Source organism: Anoplopoma fimbria, chromosome 6, assembly GCF_027596085.1.
Source record: "Anoplopoma fimbria isolate UVic2021 breed Golden Eagle Sablefish chromosome 6, Afim_UVic_2022, whole genome shotgun sequence".
NCBI lineage: Eukaryota > Metazoa > Chordata > Actinopteri > Perciformes > Anoplopomatidae > Anoplopoma > Anoplopoma fimbria.
This window is the reverse complement of record NC_072454.1, coordinates 25,503,392-25,520,533: the sequence shown is the minus strand read 5'-3', so window position 1 is coordinate 25,520,533 and position 17,142 is coordinate 25,503,392. Positions and strand designations below refer to the sequence as shown.

The following is a 17,142-nucleotide window of genomic DNA, read 5'->3' as shown; positions in this document are numbered from 1 at the left end:
GCTCATCACTCTTAAAAACGACTTACCAAAAAAGTCTGTATGAGAAAAACAACTTCATAAGATTAATTGATACTCCGAAATGAACATTGCTTAATGACTGTGGATTGCTTAATCATTTGCTATTTTTCCAGTAATAGTGTAATAGTGAAGGGTATTGAGGTGGTATGACCCTGATTATTAATTACATGTTAAACCTTTAAGATATATATAAAAAAAAATTGCCATTTGGCACCAGAATCAAGTTTGAACACAATATACGATCAGCTTTTAAGTTAATATGGTGAACTTGATAGAAAACGGATGCTTATTCACACATCCAGCATTAACAGAACTATTCAAATTCATTTGGAGTTGTGTTTCTGATCACCTGATAAATATGAAAATGAAATGAAAAAATGAAATGAAAATTCCAATATTCTGTCTCATTTAACTGTTTTAGTCTCTACCAACTACTGAGAAAAATAAATGGCTCTTAAGCTGCTAAATTCTCCACCATGTTCACCAGTTCACTGCTCACCATGTCTGCTTGCTGTGGCTGAATATGACACGGAATTCAGTGACAGTGAACCAACACAGTAAAGTTGTGGGCATGCAGCTAAACATGAGCTGAAACTCAAAATAAAGCCGGAATTACAGATTTCACCACTTAATTCTCTGTCGGTTCATCACAACTAGCAACCTCTTTCACATCGTCACATTGTTAAAACATTGGCATGAATTATATTGTATTCATAAAATATTGATAAAGACGCTTTAATCATGCCATAGTGTTTAATGGAACACTGACCCTGTCTCACACTGATGCCATCTAGCTTGTGAGATGAGATACAAAATACTCTACCGGGCATAGTAAATGTAAATTTGATAAGGTGTAAAACAGGTCTTGGATGCAAACCCCTTACAATGTACAGTAGTTTCCACTGAAATATTTCTGGTTAGTTTTGGGCATATGGCTTATATGACATAGAGAAGCATGAATCTAAAACATTTTGGGTTGGGGGCTGCGGAGGAAGCTGTAAGCCAAACATCGACATATTATCAACTGTTTAAGTTATTGTGAACATGTTAGCAATAGCCTATTTAAATAATCCAGCAGACACAGAGAAACAAAAGCATTACTTTGGAGTCATGTTTCAGGCGAGCTGATTCATTTTCGCTCTGTTTTTGCCTCCAACAACTCTTGGGAATCTGTCTCTTTAGCTGCTAAATGCTCCACTGTGGTCAGCACCTAGTCTCTAAATGAAGCTCTAGCCTAAGTTCAGTCAGGAAGACAATACTTTTGTGCTTCGTCTTGTAGTTTATTTTTCATACATCTGCCATTCTCTCCTCACATATGCTCACTCATGATTTCCTCGCTGTCATTGTTCAGGGCTGTCAATCATGATATCAGCTGTTTAGATCAGCTGGTCTCCTCTATCCAATAGCACAGCGACACATTTACATCGTTAGCCTATCATCTTGCTGCTGTCTCTTTAAATATGACTGTCTCTCTACCGTCAGTACGTTCATGCTGCTGCTACGCGCCCCTCCACCTCCTCATCTCCGCCCAATCTTTGCAGATTCATCAGCTCCATCAATTCATCACTCTATCAGCCTGATCAGCCACCACCACCACCAGTGTCTGGACTCCACGGGGGGGTTATCTTGCTGCTGCTCATAGCAGACGCCCCTCAATTACAAATCTCCCTGTAGAGTCCAAGCGCCAAAGACTCTGTCAAGACTTCATCATCACATATCATTTGTTAATAATAAATATATTTTCCTCATCTGACTTGTCTCTCCTGATTGAACTGCATCTGGCTACTATTTGCTGCTGGTTCATTGTTCATTGGGTTCATCAGACATTTTCAGTGAAAACAGCTGCCTGCTGCTGCTGGAAGCAAAGTTGATGGGAGCACTGAGGTTGACCCTAAACAGTAAAGTTGTGGCCCTTAAACCAAATACTGATCTGAGGGGGGGGTGGACTAAAGGTTGGTGCTACTCTTCCTCAACGACGCAGCTATCACAACCGTTTTAGCAAAGTGCAGAGTGGCGGCCATTAGTTAGCATACAGCAGAGAGAGAGAGAGAGAGGGAGGGAGAGAATGACAGAGGAACTTAGTCTAAGCCTTTAGCAGCCTAACTAGGTGCTGGTCCAAGGAAAACCTGAGCCAGCCCTAAACAGAAGCGTTATCAAAGAGGAAGGTTTTTAGCCTACTCCTGAATGTGGTGCGGGTGTCTTCCTCCTGGACTGAAACTGGGAGCTGGGAGTGTGATAGCTGAAGGCTCTTCTATTCTAGATTGGAGACTCTAGTAACCACAAGTACCACAAGTTCTCGGGCCATCATTTTAAAGCAATTCAATTTGGTATTACCTGTGGCCGAGCTACATCAGCGGTCCGTTGTTTATGATATCTGTCATATGAGCTTTACGTGTTCATGACAACTTATACATTTACAGTTAATTCAATTCACAACTTGGCATAATGTGACAACAATGTGCGGATGTCATACATTTATCGCTCTACGTCCCTTCGAGGTGTGTTTAGAGGAACGGAAGATCCTCCATGATGACGGAGGGGAAAGGGATTTCCAGGAGAAGTTAGTCTATCCTTCTGTGTGTTACAAGCACACTTGTCTCCTGTGGTCTACTTGTATGTCTGTCTTGTGTGAGGGCGTGGCAACTCTTGTTCCTGATCTCTAGCAGCTGCCACACCTGAGTCTTGTCACCTCATCAACTGTTGCACTATATTAACCCTGGCTTTCCTCCCAGTCTTTGCCAGATCATTATGTCTTTTTCAATGGAAGCTACATTCCTAGGCCACTGTATGTTTTTTTTAAAAGTTCATATATTTTTGTCCCTGAGTTAATCATCTGTTTCCTTGCGCTCAGATCTCTGTCTGGTTCAGCTCAGGGATACTCACCTTCGCCTTACCCGTCTATCATTATCTCCATTCTGGAAACCAAGTTTTCCAATAATCCTTTTCATCTGCTTTGAGAGTCTGTGTATTGCGTTCTGGGTACACTCAACACTGAGCCTCAGATATAATTGGGTATCATCTGCATAACAATGAAAGTGTATGGAGTGTTTCCTAATAATGTTGCCAAAGAAAGCATATATCAGGTGAATAGAATTGGTCAAATCACAGAACCGTGATGCATTTTTCTTCCCCTTTACACTTGATGGCAATGAGCTTCATTTGGAGAATGTAACAACACTTAAGTCTGAGACTGAAGAAAAGCAGTAGCATTAGTCGTTTCAGCAAATGTCTAATAACAACATCTAACACATAACGCTCTAGCAAGCATGGGAATTATGATTATTTTCTGTTGGAAAAAGAGGAAGTATTGTGACTTTGTGACTTGATATAGAGTCACAAAGTCCACAGTGAGAAGATGACTAAACCTAACCAAGATGTTTCCCAAACCTTAGCTAAGTAGTAACTGATATGTTAACGCAAACCTTGATCTTTTACCAAGATGGTGTGGTGCCTAAAACTAACAAAACTTTAACCTAAGCTGCAAAAGATCAAAAAACTACAACACTTCTTTGGAAGACTACCATGTTTTTTGCAACATATATACGTTTTGGAAGGCTTTGACAAATGATGCTGTCCTGCAAATAAGTGCAAGATCCAAAAAAGCTTATATGTGTTTTTCTGTAATTACAAATGAAATATTTAGTTCTTTAATTTGGAGAACCTAAGGTAGGTTCACATCAACCCTCACCCTATCATCATAGGCCCCAACAAGAAGGAGTTGAACCTTGGTCTCTGCAGCCAAATATGCTTTCAGCTCTTAATGATGATGCCAACATCCACTCACAGGTCATATTGCTGACTGGTTATGGGGCTCATTCCCACAATAAAGTAATGACCCCAAATGGGATCTAAGTAAAGAAACAACAAATCACAAAAAATATGTCATCATATAAATACATATTTTAACTCCCCCCCATTGAACTACCCTTTCTTACACCTGTTTCAAACATGTTTTTCCTTGATGAAAGCAGTCTCTGTGTGGATGACTCAGATCCAGGCTGACTGAAAGAATGAACTCTCTGCCCAGATTTTAAAACATTGCATCATCTGTGATTACACATCATGGCTGCAGCCCTACTCAGAGCTTTGCCATGTCTTTCCCCACAAGTTTGGCAAAGGGCTCCCAGCCTCCACCCCCTTTCCCAAGGAAGTTGTTACGCTGCCTGTCTCTGGGTTCTGCTAACCATCACATTTCATGGGCCCAAATTCAGCAGTAGGTTCCACTGCCGAGATTTGTCTCACAAGTACACAACCACCAACAAAAAAAGCACACTTTACATCCATATTCTGTGAGGGAAAGTGGTTTGATTAAATTTGTGAACATTTGTCAGCAACCAAAAGGAGTACACATATTACTTCATTGATCCGATTAAATAGATGAAAGAAATAATCACGGCTCAAAATATGGGGCTCATGCTGAATCAATTTATGTTTACCCAAAATAATGCATACTCTGTGGCATGTGGTCGAGGAAAACTACCAAAAAATCCAGGATGCAGATATTTGTCAAAAAGACATTGACATTTTGTTTACGGTATTAGGTTTGGTATTTGGTTAAGTATGTGGTGGGACTAAAGGTGCCAAGCAACTGTTAGTTTTTAAAACACACTCCAGGGATCAGATGTATTAACAATGTGTATGCACAAAACCCATGAATGCATAATTTGCCATGTATTTAATGTTTTATAAAGGGATTATAAGGAATATATGCTACTCACCATACTTTAGACTGCATCTGGTCCTTGGAATTTGTCTTTAAAGGTGCTATATAAGTGATTGGGAGCATTTCTCTTACCTCTCAACACGGCAATGGCTGGTTGGTGGCTCGCAGTGCTAACAGTGCCAACAACACTAACAGTGTAAACTACAGCAAACATACAGAAAGAGCTAACAGTGTTTACCTGAGAAGGAACCGAAGGGTGGGTGCATGAACATGCACTAAACCCAGCGTTGCCGCTGCTTGAGAGCAAATCTATCAAATATAGTAAAATACGTTTTAAAAGGATGAACTGGTACATGTGAAATGTTTTCTATAATTTCCTGTTTTTTATACAGTGTTTTTAATGTGCTTCAAAAATGTAAAAAAAATATGTGTGTTTGTGTGTCCTCATATGGGCTCAGTAGTATGCCATGAAGAAGGTGCCCGGAGTTTACCACATTGAGAAAAACAACTGACTATAAATTTATAGTAGGTGTAAGTAAATGTAAACCCAATTTTGAAGAAATACTAGAACTGGTACAAAATATGATCCAATTTGTGCTAGAGGCTTTAGTTTCAAGGTCAGACATTCTGACATTCTGGAACATAGCCAAAAAAAGTTGCAACAGCAGCGTGAAGGACCGGGATTATCCTCTTGGGGCCTCTATTGTCAAGGATCGAATTATCTGTCACAAAGCACGTTAAGTGCCTGGAGTAGAGAACAACCCAAGCAAGATGTTCTGTTTGGCGATCACCAAACCAGTTGCTGGAACTGATTAAGCCTGGCGATTACTTCACCCCCTATGGTTGTGGGCCTCAGAGCACCTGTTGTCTGTGAAGGACTTCCACATTTTGGAACTGGGGAACAAGGGGAGCCGACCCCTACCAGATGAGTCGAGGGTTGACCCTGAAGTGGGGAACCCGATTTGCACCAGTCATTGCTTGGGCCCTAATAAACTGTATTCAATTCAATTCAATTCAATTTATTTTGTATAACCTCAAAACAAATTTGCCTCAGAGGGCTTTACAATCTGTACACATCCTCTGTCCCGGAACCCTCACATCGGCACAGGAAAAACTCCCCTAAAAAAACTTTAACAGGGAGAAAAAAGAAAGAAACCTGTGGGAGAGCGACAGAGGAGGGATCCTTCTCCCAGGATGGACAGAATGCAATAGATGTCATGTGTACAGAATGAACAGCATAACAGAGTTACAACACATTCAATGTATATGACATAGATTATTCATATAATAAGAGTAGTAAGCAGAGTAACAAAGGAAAAAATGAAGACTAGCTACTTATAATAACAGCAGCAATGACTATAGTAGAATTAAAATAATGATATAGGGAATAGTAATAGTAATAGTAATGTGACTAATAATAATAATCGAAGTAGCAGTGGGTGTCAGCCGGGTCACAGCAGGAGGCACGACCACGGTCCAGGTACCACAACGATTCATGGAAACCTCCGAGGCGAGAAAGCAAAAGGGCTTTAGGGTAGAAGCAAAGCCAATAAGCGTAATGGTTCAGGGAATAGTAATAGTAATGTGACTAATGATAATTATGGTAGTAGCAATGGGTGTCAGCAGGGCCACAGCAGGAGGCATGACCACAGTCCAGGTACAGCCTTGATTTATGGAAACCTGCGAGGCAAGAAAGCACAAAGACTCCAGGGTAGAAGCAAAGCAAATAAGCGTAATAGTACAGGGAATAATAATAGTAATGTGACTGACAATAATAGTGGTAGTAGCAGTGGGTGTCAGCCGGGCCACAGCAGGAGGCACGACCACGGTCCAGATATGACCATGATTCATGGAAACCTGCGAGGCGAGAAGGTATGCTTCCATTTATTAACAGCGAGTGGGGACAGATTACCACCTCTACCCTCATGGAGCCTTCAATTCTATTTTCTTATCATTAAGTGAAGCGAATTTGCAAATACAGCTGTTTAAATTACACAAATATTCTGCAGTTTATGTGTTTTGAATTTGCTAACTGTATCTACATGCAGATACAGGCCTCTCAATTGCTACGGTTGGAGGGCAAATAAAATCAATTAATCAATACACGTTACTACTGATTTCATAAGTCTTCGTTCATTGAAGACAGATTCAGTGTGAACACCTTGGTGTAGTGGTGCAGCAGGGAAGATTTACAGTGGGATGACATGATGTTCTGATTTGTTGAGAGAGCATCTTGATGGAATCAGCTGGAAGGAAGACCAGACTTGGAATCGGATTATTTTACAAAATAATTGAAGGTGCTGGAATGCCGTTCCAGACATACTATTATGTGCATGATGAAATGAATATATGTACAGCGGGTAAAATAAGTATTGAACACGTCACCATTTTTCTCAGTAAGGAAAAAGTATTGAACACATGAAGAAAGGCCATAATCCGGAAGTGGAAAGAACATCATTTCACCATAAACCGGCCACGACCAGGTGCTCCTCGCAAGATTTCTGACAGAGGAGTGAAAATAATTATCAGAAGAGCCAAGGACCACTTGTGGAGAGCTTCAGAAAGACCTGGAATTAGCAGGTACAATTGTTTCAAAGAAAACAATAAGTAATGCACTCAACCGCCGTGGCCTGTATGCACTCTCACCACACAAGACTCCATTGCTGAAGAAAAAGCATGTTGAAGCTCGTTTAAAGTTTGCTGCACAACATTTAGACAAGCCTGTGAAATACTGGGAGAATATAGTCTGGTCAGATGAGACCAACATTGAACTCTTTGGATGCCATAATACACACCATGTTTGGAGGTCAAATGGCACTGCACATCACCCCAAAAACACCAGACCAACAGTGAAGTTTGGAGGTGGGAACACTGGCAAACTTAATATAATTGAAGGAAGGATGAATGGAAAAATGTACCGAGACATTCTTGATAAAAATCTGCTGCCATCTACCAGGATGATGAAGATGAAACGAGGGTGGACATTTCAGCAAGACAATGATCCCAAACACACAGCCAAGGAAACTCTCAACTGGTTTCAGAGAAAGAAAATAAAGCTGCTAGAATGGCCCAGCCAATCACCTGACTTGAATCCAATAGAAAATCTATGGAAAGAACTAAAGATCAGAGTTCATAGAAGAGGCCCACGGAACCTTCAAGATTTGAAGAATGCTTGTGTGGAAGAATGGGCCAAAATCACACCTGAGCAATGCATGCGACTAGTTTCTCCATCAGTCATTACCAACAAAGGCTTTTGTACCAAGTATTAAATAAATTTCAGTAAGCGTGTTCAATACCTTTTCCCTGTGTCATTCCATTTTATTACACATAACTTAATTTCTGAACGTATTTGTTTGGTTTTCTTTGTATGTATGGATTACTTGGGTTGTTACCGACATCTGGTGAACATTTCATGTCAATACCACCTTTAGAAATATATTTACTGAGAAAAATGGTGACGTGTTCAATACTTATTTTACCCACTGTATGTATATATATATATATATATATATATATATATATATATTACATATATTTATTTACAGAGATGAGCTCAATCCCTGGGCCTGGTGGTGTGGGGTCAGAAGCTGCGGTCCTTTCTGCTGGACAGTAGCAGGCAAGACAGTTTGTGCCTGGGGTGATGCGGTCTCTGATAATCCTGCTGGCTTCCTTCCTAAACTGCTGTGTGTAGAGGTCCTCCAGGAATGGCAGCTACTTTCTGGTGATGTGCTGAGTAGTTTTTACCATCCTCCAGTCAGGACGATGCAAAAATTGTAAAATGACAGCCAATTCATTTTTTATTGCTTTAAAAACCGGAGTTCATAAAAATCTGCATTTGAGTAAATAATTTGCCAACAGAATCAAATTGCCTACAATATATTCAACATTACAACCTTTGTTTCATTAGAATACATGTTTTGTTCCACAAACTTGACTCCTTTCTTAATAAGGATTGTATGAAGGCAATCGAGTATGCTCATTAATATTGATAAAGATATGAGTTTACAATTAATTACAATTCCTCCTCTGCAGCACTCAACGCGTTGAGCATTAACACCTTTTGCGTGCCTGTAGCATCTGTGAAGGCCCACGCCATGGTGTCTCCTTTGAGTACAAACACAGCTTTCTGTAATGCCGAGCCAGTAACTACTCACAGAGGTAAAAACACAGACATAGCAATCCTCAACCTCCCATTCCTACATGTAGCGGTCGAAGAAGTGAACATGTGCACTGTGCAAAACAGTTGCCTGAAGGGACCGTGAGGAATGAGGGTTTGCATACAGCTCTGAGAACAAAATACCGAACTCACTGCATATATTTGGAGGCATTTCATAAATTAAGTAGACCATACGGTGCTGATAAAAACAAGGCTATTTACTGAATGTGAACTGCTTCAACAGCATTAAAAAGCATATATGATTTTCCATCGCTCATACATGGATAAAAAATGTCCAATTATCTATAGACAATTATTGATTTTAAGATGAATGAGAACACAAGGTATGGTATCTTAAGATAAGGGGTGATTAAGTTATTACATTACATTACAGTCATTTAGCAGACGCTTTTCTCCAAAGCGACTTACAGTCAGTAGTATGTTACATATCATTCACCCATTCACACACTGATGACAGGCTACCATCAAGGTGCCACCATCAGACTCTAACTAACATTCATCATCAGTCCACACCGATGGCCTTCAGGAGCAACTTGGGGTTAAGTGTCTTGCCCAAGGACACATCGACTGCCGAAGCCGGGTATCGAACCACCGACCCTCTGATTGGAGAACTACCTTGCTCTCCACTACGCCACAGCCACAGTTCTAGGATAACATCAGTAAATATGTGGAGTGATGGATGAGTGGAACTAAACCCAGTCTGCTTATTAATGTGAGTTTACACACTCATCCTGGAATATCAACTTACATATATGTGCCTGGAGAATGAGTGTGCTGGGGTGGGTCGGGCAGTGAGCCTGTGTGGGCGGGGGCTTTGGGTTTGGGTCCCCTGACACCCTTGGGCCCCAAGAAGCTCTTATGTAGCCCCCCCACCCCCACCCCCACCCCCACCACCACCTCCGACGTCACGTCTGGAGGCTGGCTGCTTGTGCGAAGCTGACTCCGTCCACCTCCAACAGAGAGACTTTCCTGGAGTTCTCAGGCTGTTCTGACTGCGGACCGAGTCCAGGGAAAGCCTCCTACCGAGGGACGTCCACATTCATTATCTACCATAGAGGAGTTAAAGGTGTTTCTGAGGGAGTTTAGTGCGTTAACACACCGTGTTGGAGGTCGGTAACGTTATCTACGGGGGCTTACAGGAACACTGTCGTTTTTCACGCATAAGAAGGAAACCGAAAAAGGACTGGACTTTTTTTTTTTTTTTTTTTTTTTTTCTCAAAAGTTTTTATTTTTGCCTTGATAATCGGTGAGGACATGGCTTGGGTTCGATGGGGCCTCTTCCTGTCGGTCGGGTTCTTCCTCTCCCCGGTGTGTGTGTCGGTGGACCAGGCCGGCTTCAGGAGGCTGCTCGTCCTGCAGCCCGGCCCCGGCTCTGCTGCAGGGAGCTCCGGGCTGAGGCTCAGCTCCGGACAGAGGCTCACATACACCGTGGAGATCCCCGCTGACCACGCTGGACCCGTCCGGACCCGCAGGATGGGACACCAGGCGGCTGCAGCCCCGCAGTTCAGCCGGCAGGAGCAGCCCATGAGACGGGCTGGGTGAGTGTCAGCAGGGAGGAATGCAGGCTGGTGGGGAGAGGAGAAGGAACTGGATGACTTCCTGTGAGGTCATGGCCAAACAAGCACTACTTTTTTTTTTTAAGTTCAATTCAGTTTATTTTGTAGAGCCCAGAATCACAAATTACAAATGTGCCTCAGAGGGCTTTACAATCTGTACACATGAGACATCCTCTGTCCTTACACCCTCACATCCTCTGTCCTTAGACCCTCACATCCTCTGTCCTTACACCCTCACATCCTCTGTCCTTACACCCTCACTTCCTCACATCCTCTGTCCTTACACCCTCACATCCTCTGTCCTTCCCTCACATCCTCTGTCCTTACACCCTCACATCCTCTGTCCTTACACCCTCACATCCTCTGTCCTTACACCCTCACATCCTCTGTCCTTACACCCTCACATCCTCTGTCCTTACACCCTCACATCCTCTGTCCTTACACCCTCACATCCTCTGTCCTTAGACCCTCACATCCTCTGTCCTTACACCCTCACATCCTCTGTCCTTACACCCTCACATCCTCTGTCCTTACACCCTCACATCCTCTGTCCTTACACCCTCACATCCTCTGTCCTTACACCCTCACATCCTCTGTCCTTACACCCTCACATCCTCTGTCCTTAGACCCTCACATCCTCTGTCCTTACACCTCACATCCTCTGTCCTTACACCCTCACATCCTCTGTCCTTAGACCCTCACATCCTCTGTCCTTACACCCTCACATCCTCTGTCCTTACACCCTCACATCCTCTGTCCTTAGACCCTCACATCCTCTGTCCTTCCTCTGTCCTTACACCCTCACATCCTCTGTCCTTACCCTCACATCCTCTGTCCTTACACCCTCACATCCTCTGTCCTTACACCCTCACATCCTCTGTCCTTACACCCTCACATCCTCTGTCCTTACACCCTCACATCCTCTGTCCTTACACCCTCACATCCTCTGTCCTTAGACCCTCACCCTCCATCCTCTGTCCTTAGACCCTCACATCCTCTGTCCTTAGACCCTCACATCCTCTGTCCTCTGTCCTTAGACCCTCACATCCTTCTCTGTCCTTACACCCTCACATCCTCTGTCCTTCCCTCACATTCACAGGAAAAACTCCCCTAAAAACCCCTTTAACAGGGAGAAAAAGGAAGAAACCTCTGGGAGAACGACAGAGGAGGGATCAACAGGGATGTGTTGTATCTAAGAACTGTTATGCTGTTCATTCTGTACACATGACATCTATTGCATTCTGTCCATCCTGGGAGAAGGATCCCTCCTCTGTCGTTCTCCCAGAGGTTTCTTCCTTTTTTCTCCCTGTTAAAGGGGTTTTTAGGGGAGTTTTTCCTGTGAATGTGAGGGAAGGACAGAGGATGTGAGGGTCTAAGGACAGAGGATGTGAGGGTGTAAGGACAGAGGAGGTGAGGGTGTAAGGACAGAGGAGGGTGTAAGGACAGAGGGTGTAAGGACAGAGGAGGTGAGGGTGTAAGGACAGAGGATGTGAGGGTGTAAGGACAGAGGAGGGTATAAGGACAGAGGATGTGAGGGTGTAAGGACAGAGGATGTGAGGGTCTAAGGACAGAGGATGTGAGGGTCTAAGGACAGAGGATGTGAGGGTGTAAGGACAGAGGATGTGAGGATGTGTAAGGACAGAGGATGTGAGGGTCTAAGGACAGAGGATGTGAGGGTCTAAGGACAGAGGATGTGAGGGTGTAAGGACAGAGGATGTGAGGGTCTAAGGACAGAGGATGTGAGGGTCTAAGGACAGAGGATGTGAGGGTGTAAGGACAGAGGATGTCACATGTGTACAGATTGTAAAGCCCTCTGAGGCTAATTTGTAATTTGTGATTCTGGGCTCTACAAAATAAACTGAATTGAATTGAATCCTTCTCCAGGATGGACAGAATGCAATAGATGTCATGTGTACAGAATGAGCAGCATAACAGAGATACAACACATTCAATGTATATGACATAAATGATTCATATAATAAGACTACTTATAATAACAGCAGCAATTATTACAGTAGAATTATAGCCATGACAATAGCTATAATTATAAGTAACCTTCGCTTTACTAGTTGGGCACTAGTATGATAGGCTAAAAGTCTACTATTACAAACTGAACTTATCTGAGTGGCACAGCTCTGATTTCATTCTGCAAATCGTGGCTTATGGTTGCTCCCTTAGTGTACTCAAAAATGAATGCCGATGATATTTTCTAAATGTACTTTAATGCAAATATTCCTAACCCAAAGACAGATGAATGTCAGCCTTAAAGAGTAGTTATTGTATTTCAGTGAATCATCACTCTCCATCCAAAGCACATCTAGGGCCCAGAGTAGAATATATATATATATATATATATATATATATATATATATATATATATATATATATATATATGTATATATATATATATATATATATATATATACATATATATATATGTATATATATATATACGTGTACACATATAGCACGTGTTGGCTTTAAGTCTAAAAAACTAACAGAATAAACTCAAAATGTAAAGTCAGGAAATAGTCCTTCTGAACACCTTCTCAATTCAAGTTTTTATTTTTCACCAAACTAAGACAGGCTTAATTTCCTTCTTAACTCATCTTTAAATACACTTCATTCAAACTCAACAGAAACAGAGGAAAACTTACTGACTCGTCTGATGACTTCAGTAGTTAAACAGATCGGTCTCTTTAAATGCAATCATTGGTGTAGAGGGACAAGAGCAGTGGGGAGAGTATACATCCTTGGGGGGCCCCAGGGCTGATGGTCCGGATGCTGGATGTGATTTTCCTCAGCCTTACCTGCTGCCTCCTGTCTGATCCACTGACAGGTGGAGGCTGGAACAGTGAGCTGAGTGAGTTTGGAGCGGAGGATGACTGGGATGATGGTGTGGCGTTGCTGGTAGCAGATTTAATCAATAATAAGTAATTAATATCAGGATATGTAACTAGTTTAAATAACTCGATTAGGATTTAGAAACCCTTAAATTAGTATAAAAGAACGATGGTACTCAAACTTACTACCATTAGAGAGTCATGAGAGCAGTTCCAGAAGGATGTTGTTAGGTTTAGATCTGCTCATAGACACTTAGATTTATAATGTCACGGTGGATGTCCGCTACAATGGCGTTAAACGCTGATTGAAGTCAACAAACCTTGTGAATGTCCCTTGTTAATGTTTGCATGAATATTTTTATAATTTTCTAGGGAAATCCCTGAAATTTGCATTTACCTTCAAGTTTTTCCTTGTTTATTTTATATCCTCGAAATGATTGTTTTCAGTCTTAAATTACTGGTTGTTGGTATTGCAGCACTGAAATGTGCTGTATAATGTTTATGGATCGAAGGAAGATAGAGAGAGAAAAAGAGAAATGAGTGTTTGAGGGACAGAAACTTGGTAATTGCGTTATGTAATTAATTGTCATGTTGGCTTTATTGGCGTTCAATAACCATAACCCATCATGTCAAGTGTAAAACCAGCTCACTTCAATGATTTATCTGAGTATGGAACTACACTGCAGACTGGAGTCTCTGCTAACAGTGAGGATCAGAGAGTAACCTCTGACATCTGTCTTATATGTATGGGTTAAATGCAGGTTGTTGAACATGACCCTTGTCATAAGTGAGTCAGCTGAATGTAACATTCTCCACCTGCACTGTTGCAGATTTCTTTCATTTTGTATCTTAAACCCCTCAAAAGGTCCAAGGGGCGGTGACTCACATCGTCATCCAAGCCGGTCTCTTAGATGATGATGTTGTGAGTTCCCAGGTTGGTCCAGCTTCCAACAGCCTGACTCAATCAAGTCTCTATGGAATTTTTCAAAATCAAAGTTTTGTAGTAAAACTAACCTAACGAGATTCGGTTTGGCATTGCAAAGCTAAGAAACCTACCGCAGTAAATACTGCAGCTCAGCAACCTCAGTATCAGAGAAAATCCATGCCTTCCTAGTCATATTTACTTTCACAATGCCAAACCACATCAAATGAGCTCTCTGTTTGGGATGACACTCAAGTCTGGAAAACATCCGCTGAGAATTGCTTGAGGCCAGCAGATTTGTGCCAAGTCAGATAACTATGATGGAACATTTATATGATGACATAACTTGTCTCAAACCCCCTGAACCTTGTGGACAAAATATTTACTAGGTACTACAGAGCTCAGATGAAACTTGAAGTGGCCTATTTCTTACCTAAAATGTATTCAGAGACAGCCTAAGGCTTAAAAAAGTAAATGCCAATGACAGCCCAGCAGGTGGGGCATTCATCCAGTCAGGTGTAAGGAGGGTGGATTTTTGAGTGCCAGTCATCTAATGTAAAGTCTTCTTTAAATGACATCTGTTAAAAGGTAAAGAGTAGAAGCTCTGGGTTGGCATTGCAGTTTTATTGGGATCTTCAAATACAGCTCAACTGTATTCTTTTCTGTTTGCAGGGTAAATGTCTGTGGAGGGCAGTGCTGTCATGGATGGAGTACAGCTCAGGGATCGCAGCGGTGCACAAAGCGTAAGTGTGCAGTACATTTTTTAACACAACGGCGTTGTGGCCCGTTTTACTTCAATTTTAAAACATTGTTGCAAATTAGTCAACGTAATTTTGGCTCCTTGTTGTGTATATGTGAAGAAAATACAAAATGAAAGCTGGTCCATGCAGAATTGTTAACTCTTCTTTATTCAATACCTGTGAGTTTTCTGGGTTTATGTTGTTTCCTACTGTAACTTGTGCTTATCTCATGTCATTTTCAACAACACAAAATACAAAAACGACTAGTGCATATCAGTTTCAAAGCTGTTCCAACTTCACATCCATGTTCTTACATACAAACATTTGTAATTAAGAAAATATCGATACATTCTGCAGTACTTTTTAGTGTGTGCATAGGCACAAGTTAAGAGCAAATCTGTGCAAGCATCCGTTTCATGAATGAGGCCCAGTGTCTGGACAGTTTTTAATTCTGTCTGACTGGAAAGAGCACGTGCCTCAGAGTGAAAGAGAAACAGATTTGAAATGGATTGTACGAATTGGCTCTGACCCATTGGTCAGATCACTTTCTTGTTTGCAAGATCTTGCCAACTTGTTATTTAAGAAATAAACTTTTCTGCATTGCTGTGCTCTGTTGGAGTATCTAGAGGAAAAAACTGCCAGTTCTCTGGAGAGCATCAAGTGTCCCCCATGTTTTTGTGTTTAATAGATCAGATAGTCTGGCTCTGGCAAAGGCTGTCACAATCATTAGATTTTAATTCTAGGATAATTATTGTCATTATGCAACACAGGAATGCACAAAGGAATTCACACAAAACAAAACAGAAGCAGTTGTACATTCCTGTAATGCATTTTATTAATTTGCACCATAACGAATTTGACTGTGTTTGAGCAACTAGCATCATGATGTATGAACTAAGGAGCCAGGTCTCTATGAAGATGTGGGTTCAACAGTCACCGGCCTCTCGGCATCCCGCTGGGTTATTTTCCTTCGACCAAACATCGGACAGCCAGCAGTAGGCAGTAGTAGCAGTACTAGTGGAGTAGCCTCAGGTCCCAGCTGGGTAAGCTTAGCTGCGACCGGTTGATGGCGTTTGGTCTGGCAGGTCTGGCTGGTAGGTCGGCTGTGGGTGGTAATCGTCTCAAGTGCTGCTGCTCCTTTTCCGATGTTGAGTGTTATCTGTCATATGCCACAAAAAAAACGAACATTGAATTAACATAAAAAATGTAACAAAGCTCATGGGAGCTTCCGACCGCAGCATTTACATGCACTGCCGTTACCACAGTTAAAGTTGACGATGAATTGTCATACAAATTATTGCGATTTTTAAAAAAAAAAATTTTTATAGTCTAAGCCTAATAATAGTGTAACAATACATTACTAAGTGTGCCCGTGGTCGTGGCAAAGGAGTGCCAATTAATGTTTAAATAGTTCTGCACGCCGGCATGTTTCAACTGTCACTCTGCTACACGGATTTATTTCAAAACCTTTTTCTACATCTGTTGTGTAGACCAAACTAATGCAACAAAGAAGTTGTGTGTTGCATCAGGAGGACAGTTAAGTAATGTAGAAGGACATAGGCTTCATTTTATTTTCTAAAGTTAATATTCAACAGGGGCTGCACGGTGGTGTAGTGGATAGCACTGTCGCCTCACAGCAAGAGGGGCCCGGGTCCCATTCCTTTCTGTGTGGAGTTTGCATGTTCTCCCCGTGTCAGCGTGGGTTCTCTCCGGGTTCTCCGGCTTCCTCCCACAGTCCAAAGACATGCAGCTTAGGTGCATTGAAGACTCTAAATTGCCCGTAGGTGTGGATGTGAGTGTGAATGGTTGTCTGTCTCTATATGTCAGCCCTGTGATAGGCTGGTTACCTGTCCAGGTGAACCCTGCCTTCACCCAATGACAGCTGGGATCGGCTCCAGCCCCCCCGCGGTTACTGAAGATGAATGAATGAATGAATGAATATTCAACAGGGAAACACAAAGCCATGTTTCCATCCAAGCTTGAGTATTATATAATTAGAAAAGCTGGATGAAATCGTCAAAATTCAGCAGAATCTTAAAAGATTTGACACTCGCTTGAGGTGGGTTTTTTTTCTTTTTGAACTTGAACGAATCATAATGCAACGTCAATCTCAGATAATAATGCGGTAACTCTAAGCAGCATGCATGGGAATTAATTACAATATGATAAGAGTCTGCTGATTAAGTTAGTTGATCCAAAATCCAAAATTGTGTCATTTCAGCA

At 41.9% G+C, this 17,142-nt stretch overlaps 1 protein-coding gene across 4 annotated transcripts in view; it reads left to right on the top strand.

Annotated features, from left to right (window-relative positions):
• The first annotated feature begins 10,112 nt into the window (after positions 1–10,112).
• The window catches only part of ltbp1 (latent transforming growth factor beta binding protein 1), a 112,890-nt gene continuing 105,860 nt past the window's right edge, over positions 10,113–17,142 (top strand). For all 4 annotated transcript variants that reach the window (XM_054599687.1, XM_054599686.1, XM_054599685.1 and 1 more), the window contains exons 1-2: positions 10,113–10,396; positions 14,852–14,922. In XM_054599687.1, the coding sequence (XP_054455662.1) occupies positions 10,113–10,396; positions 14,852–14,922 (355 nt within the window). The remainder of the gene's footprint in view (positions 10,397–14,851; positions 14,923–17,142) is intronic.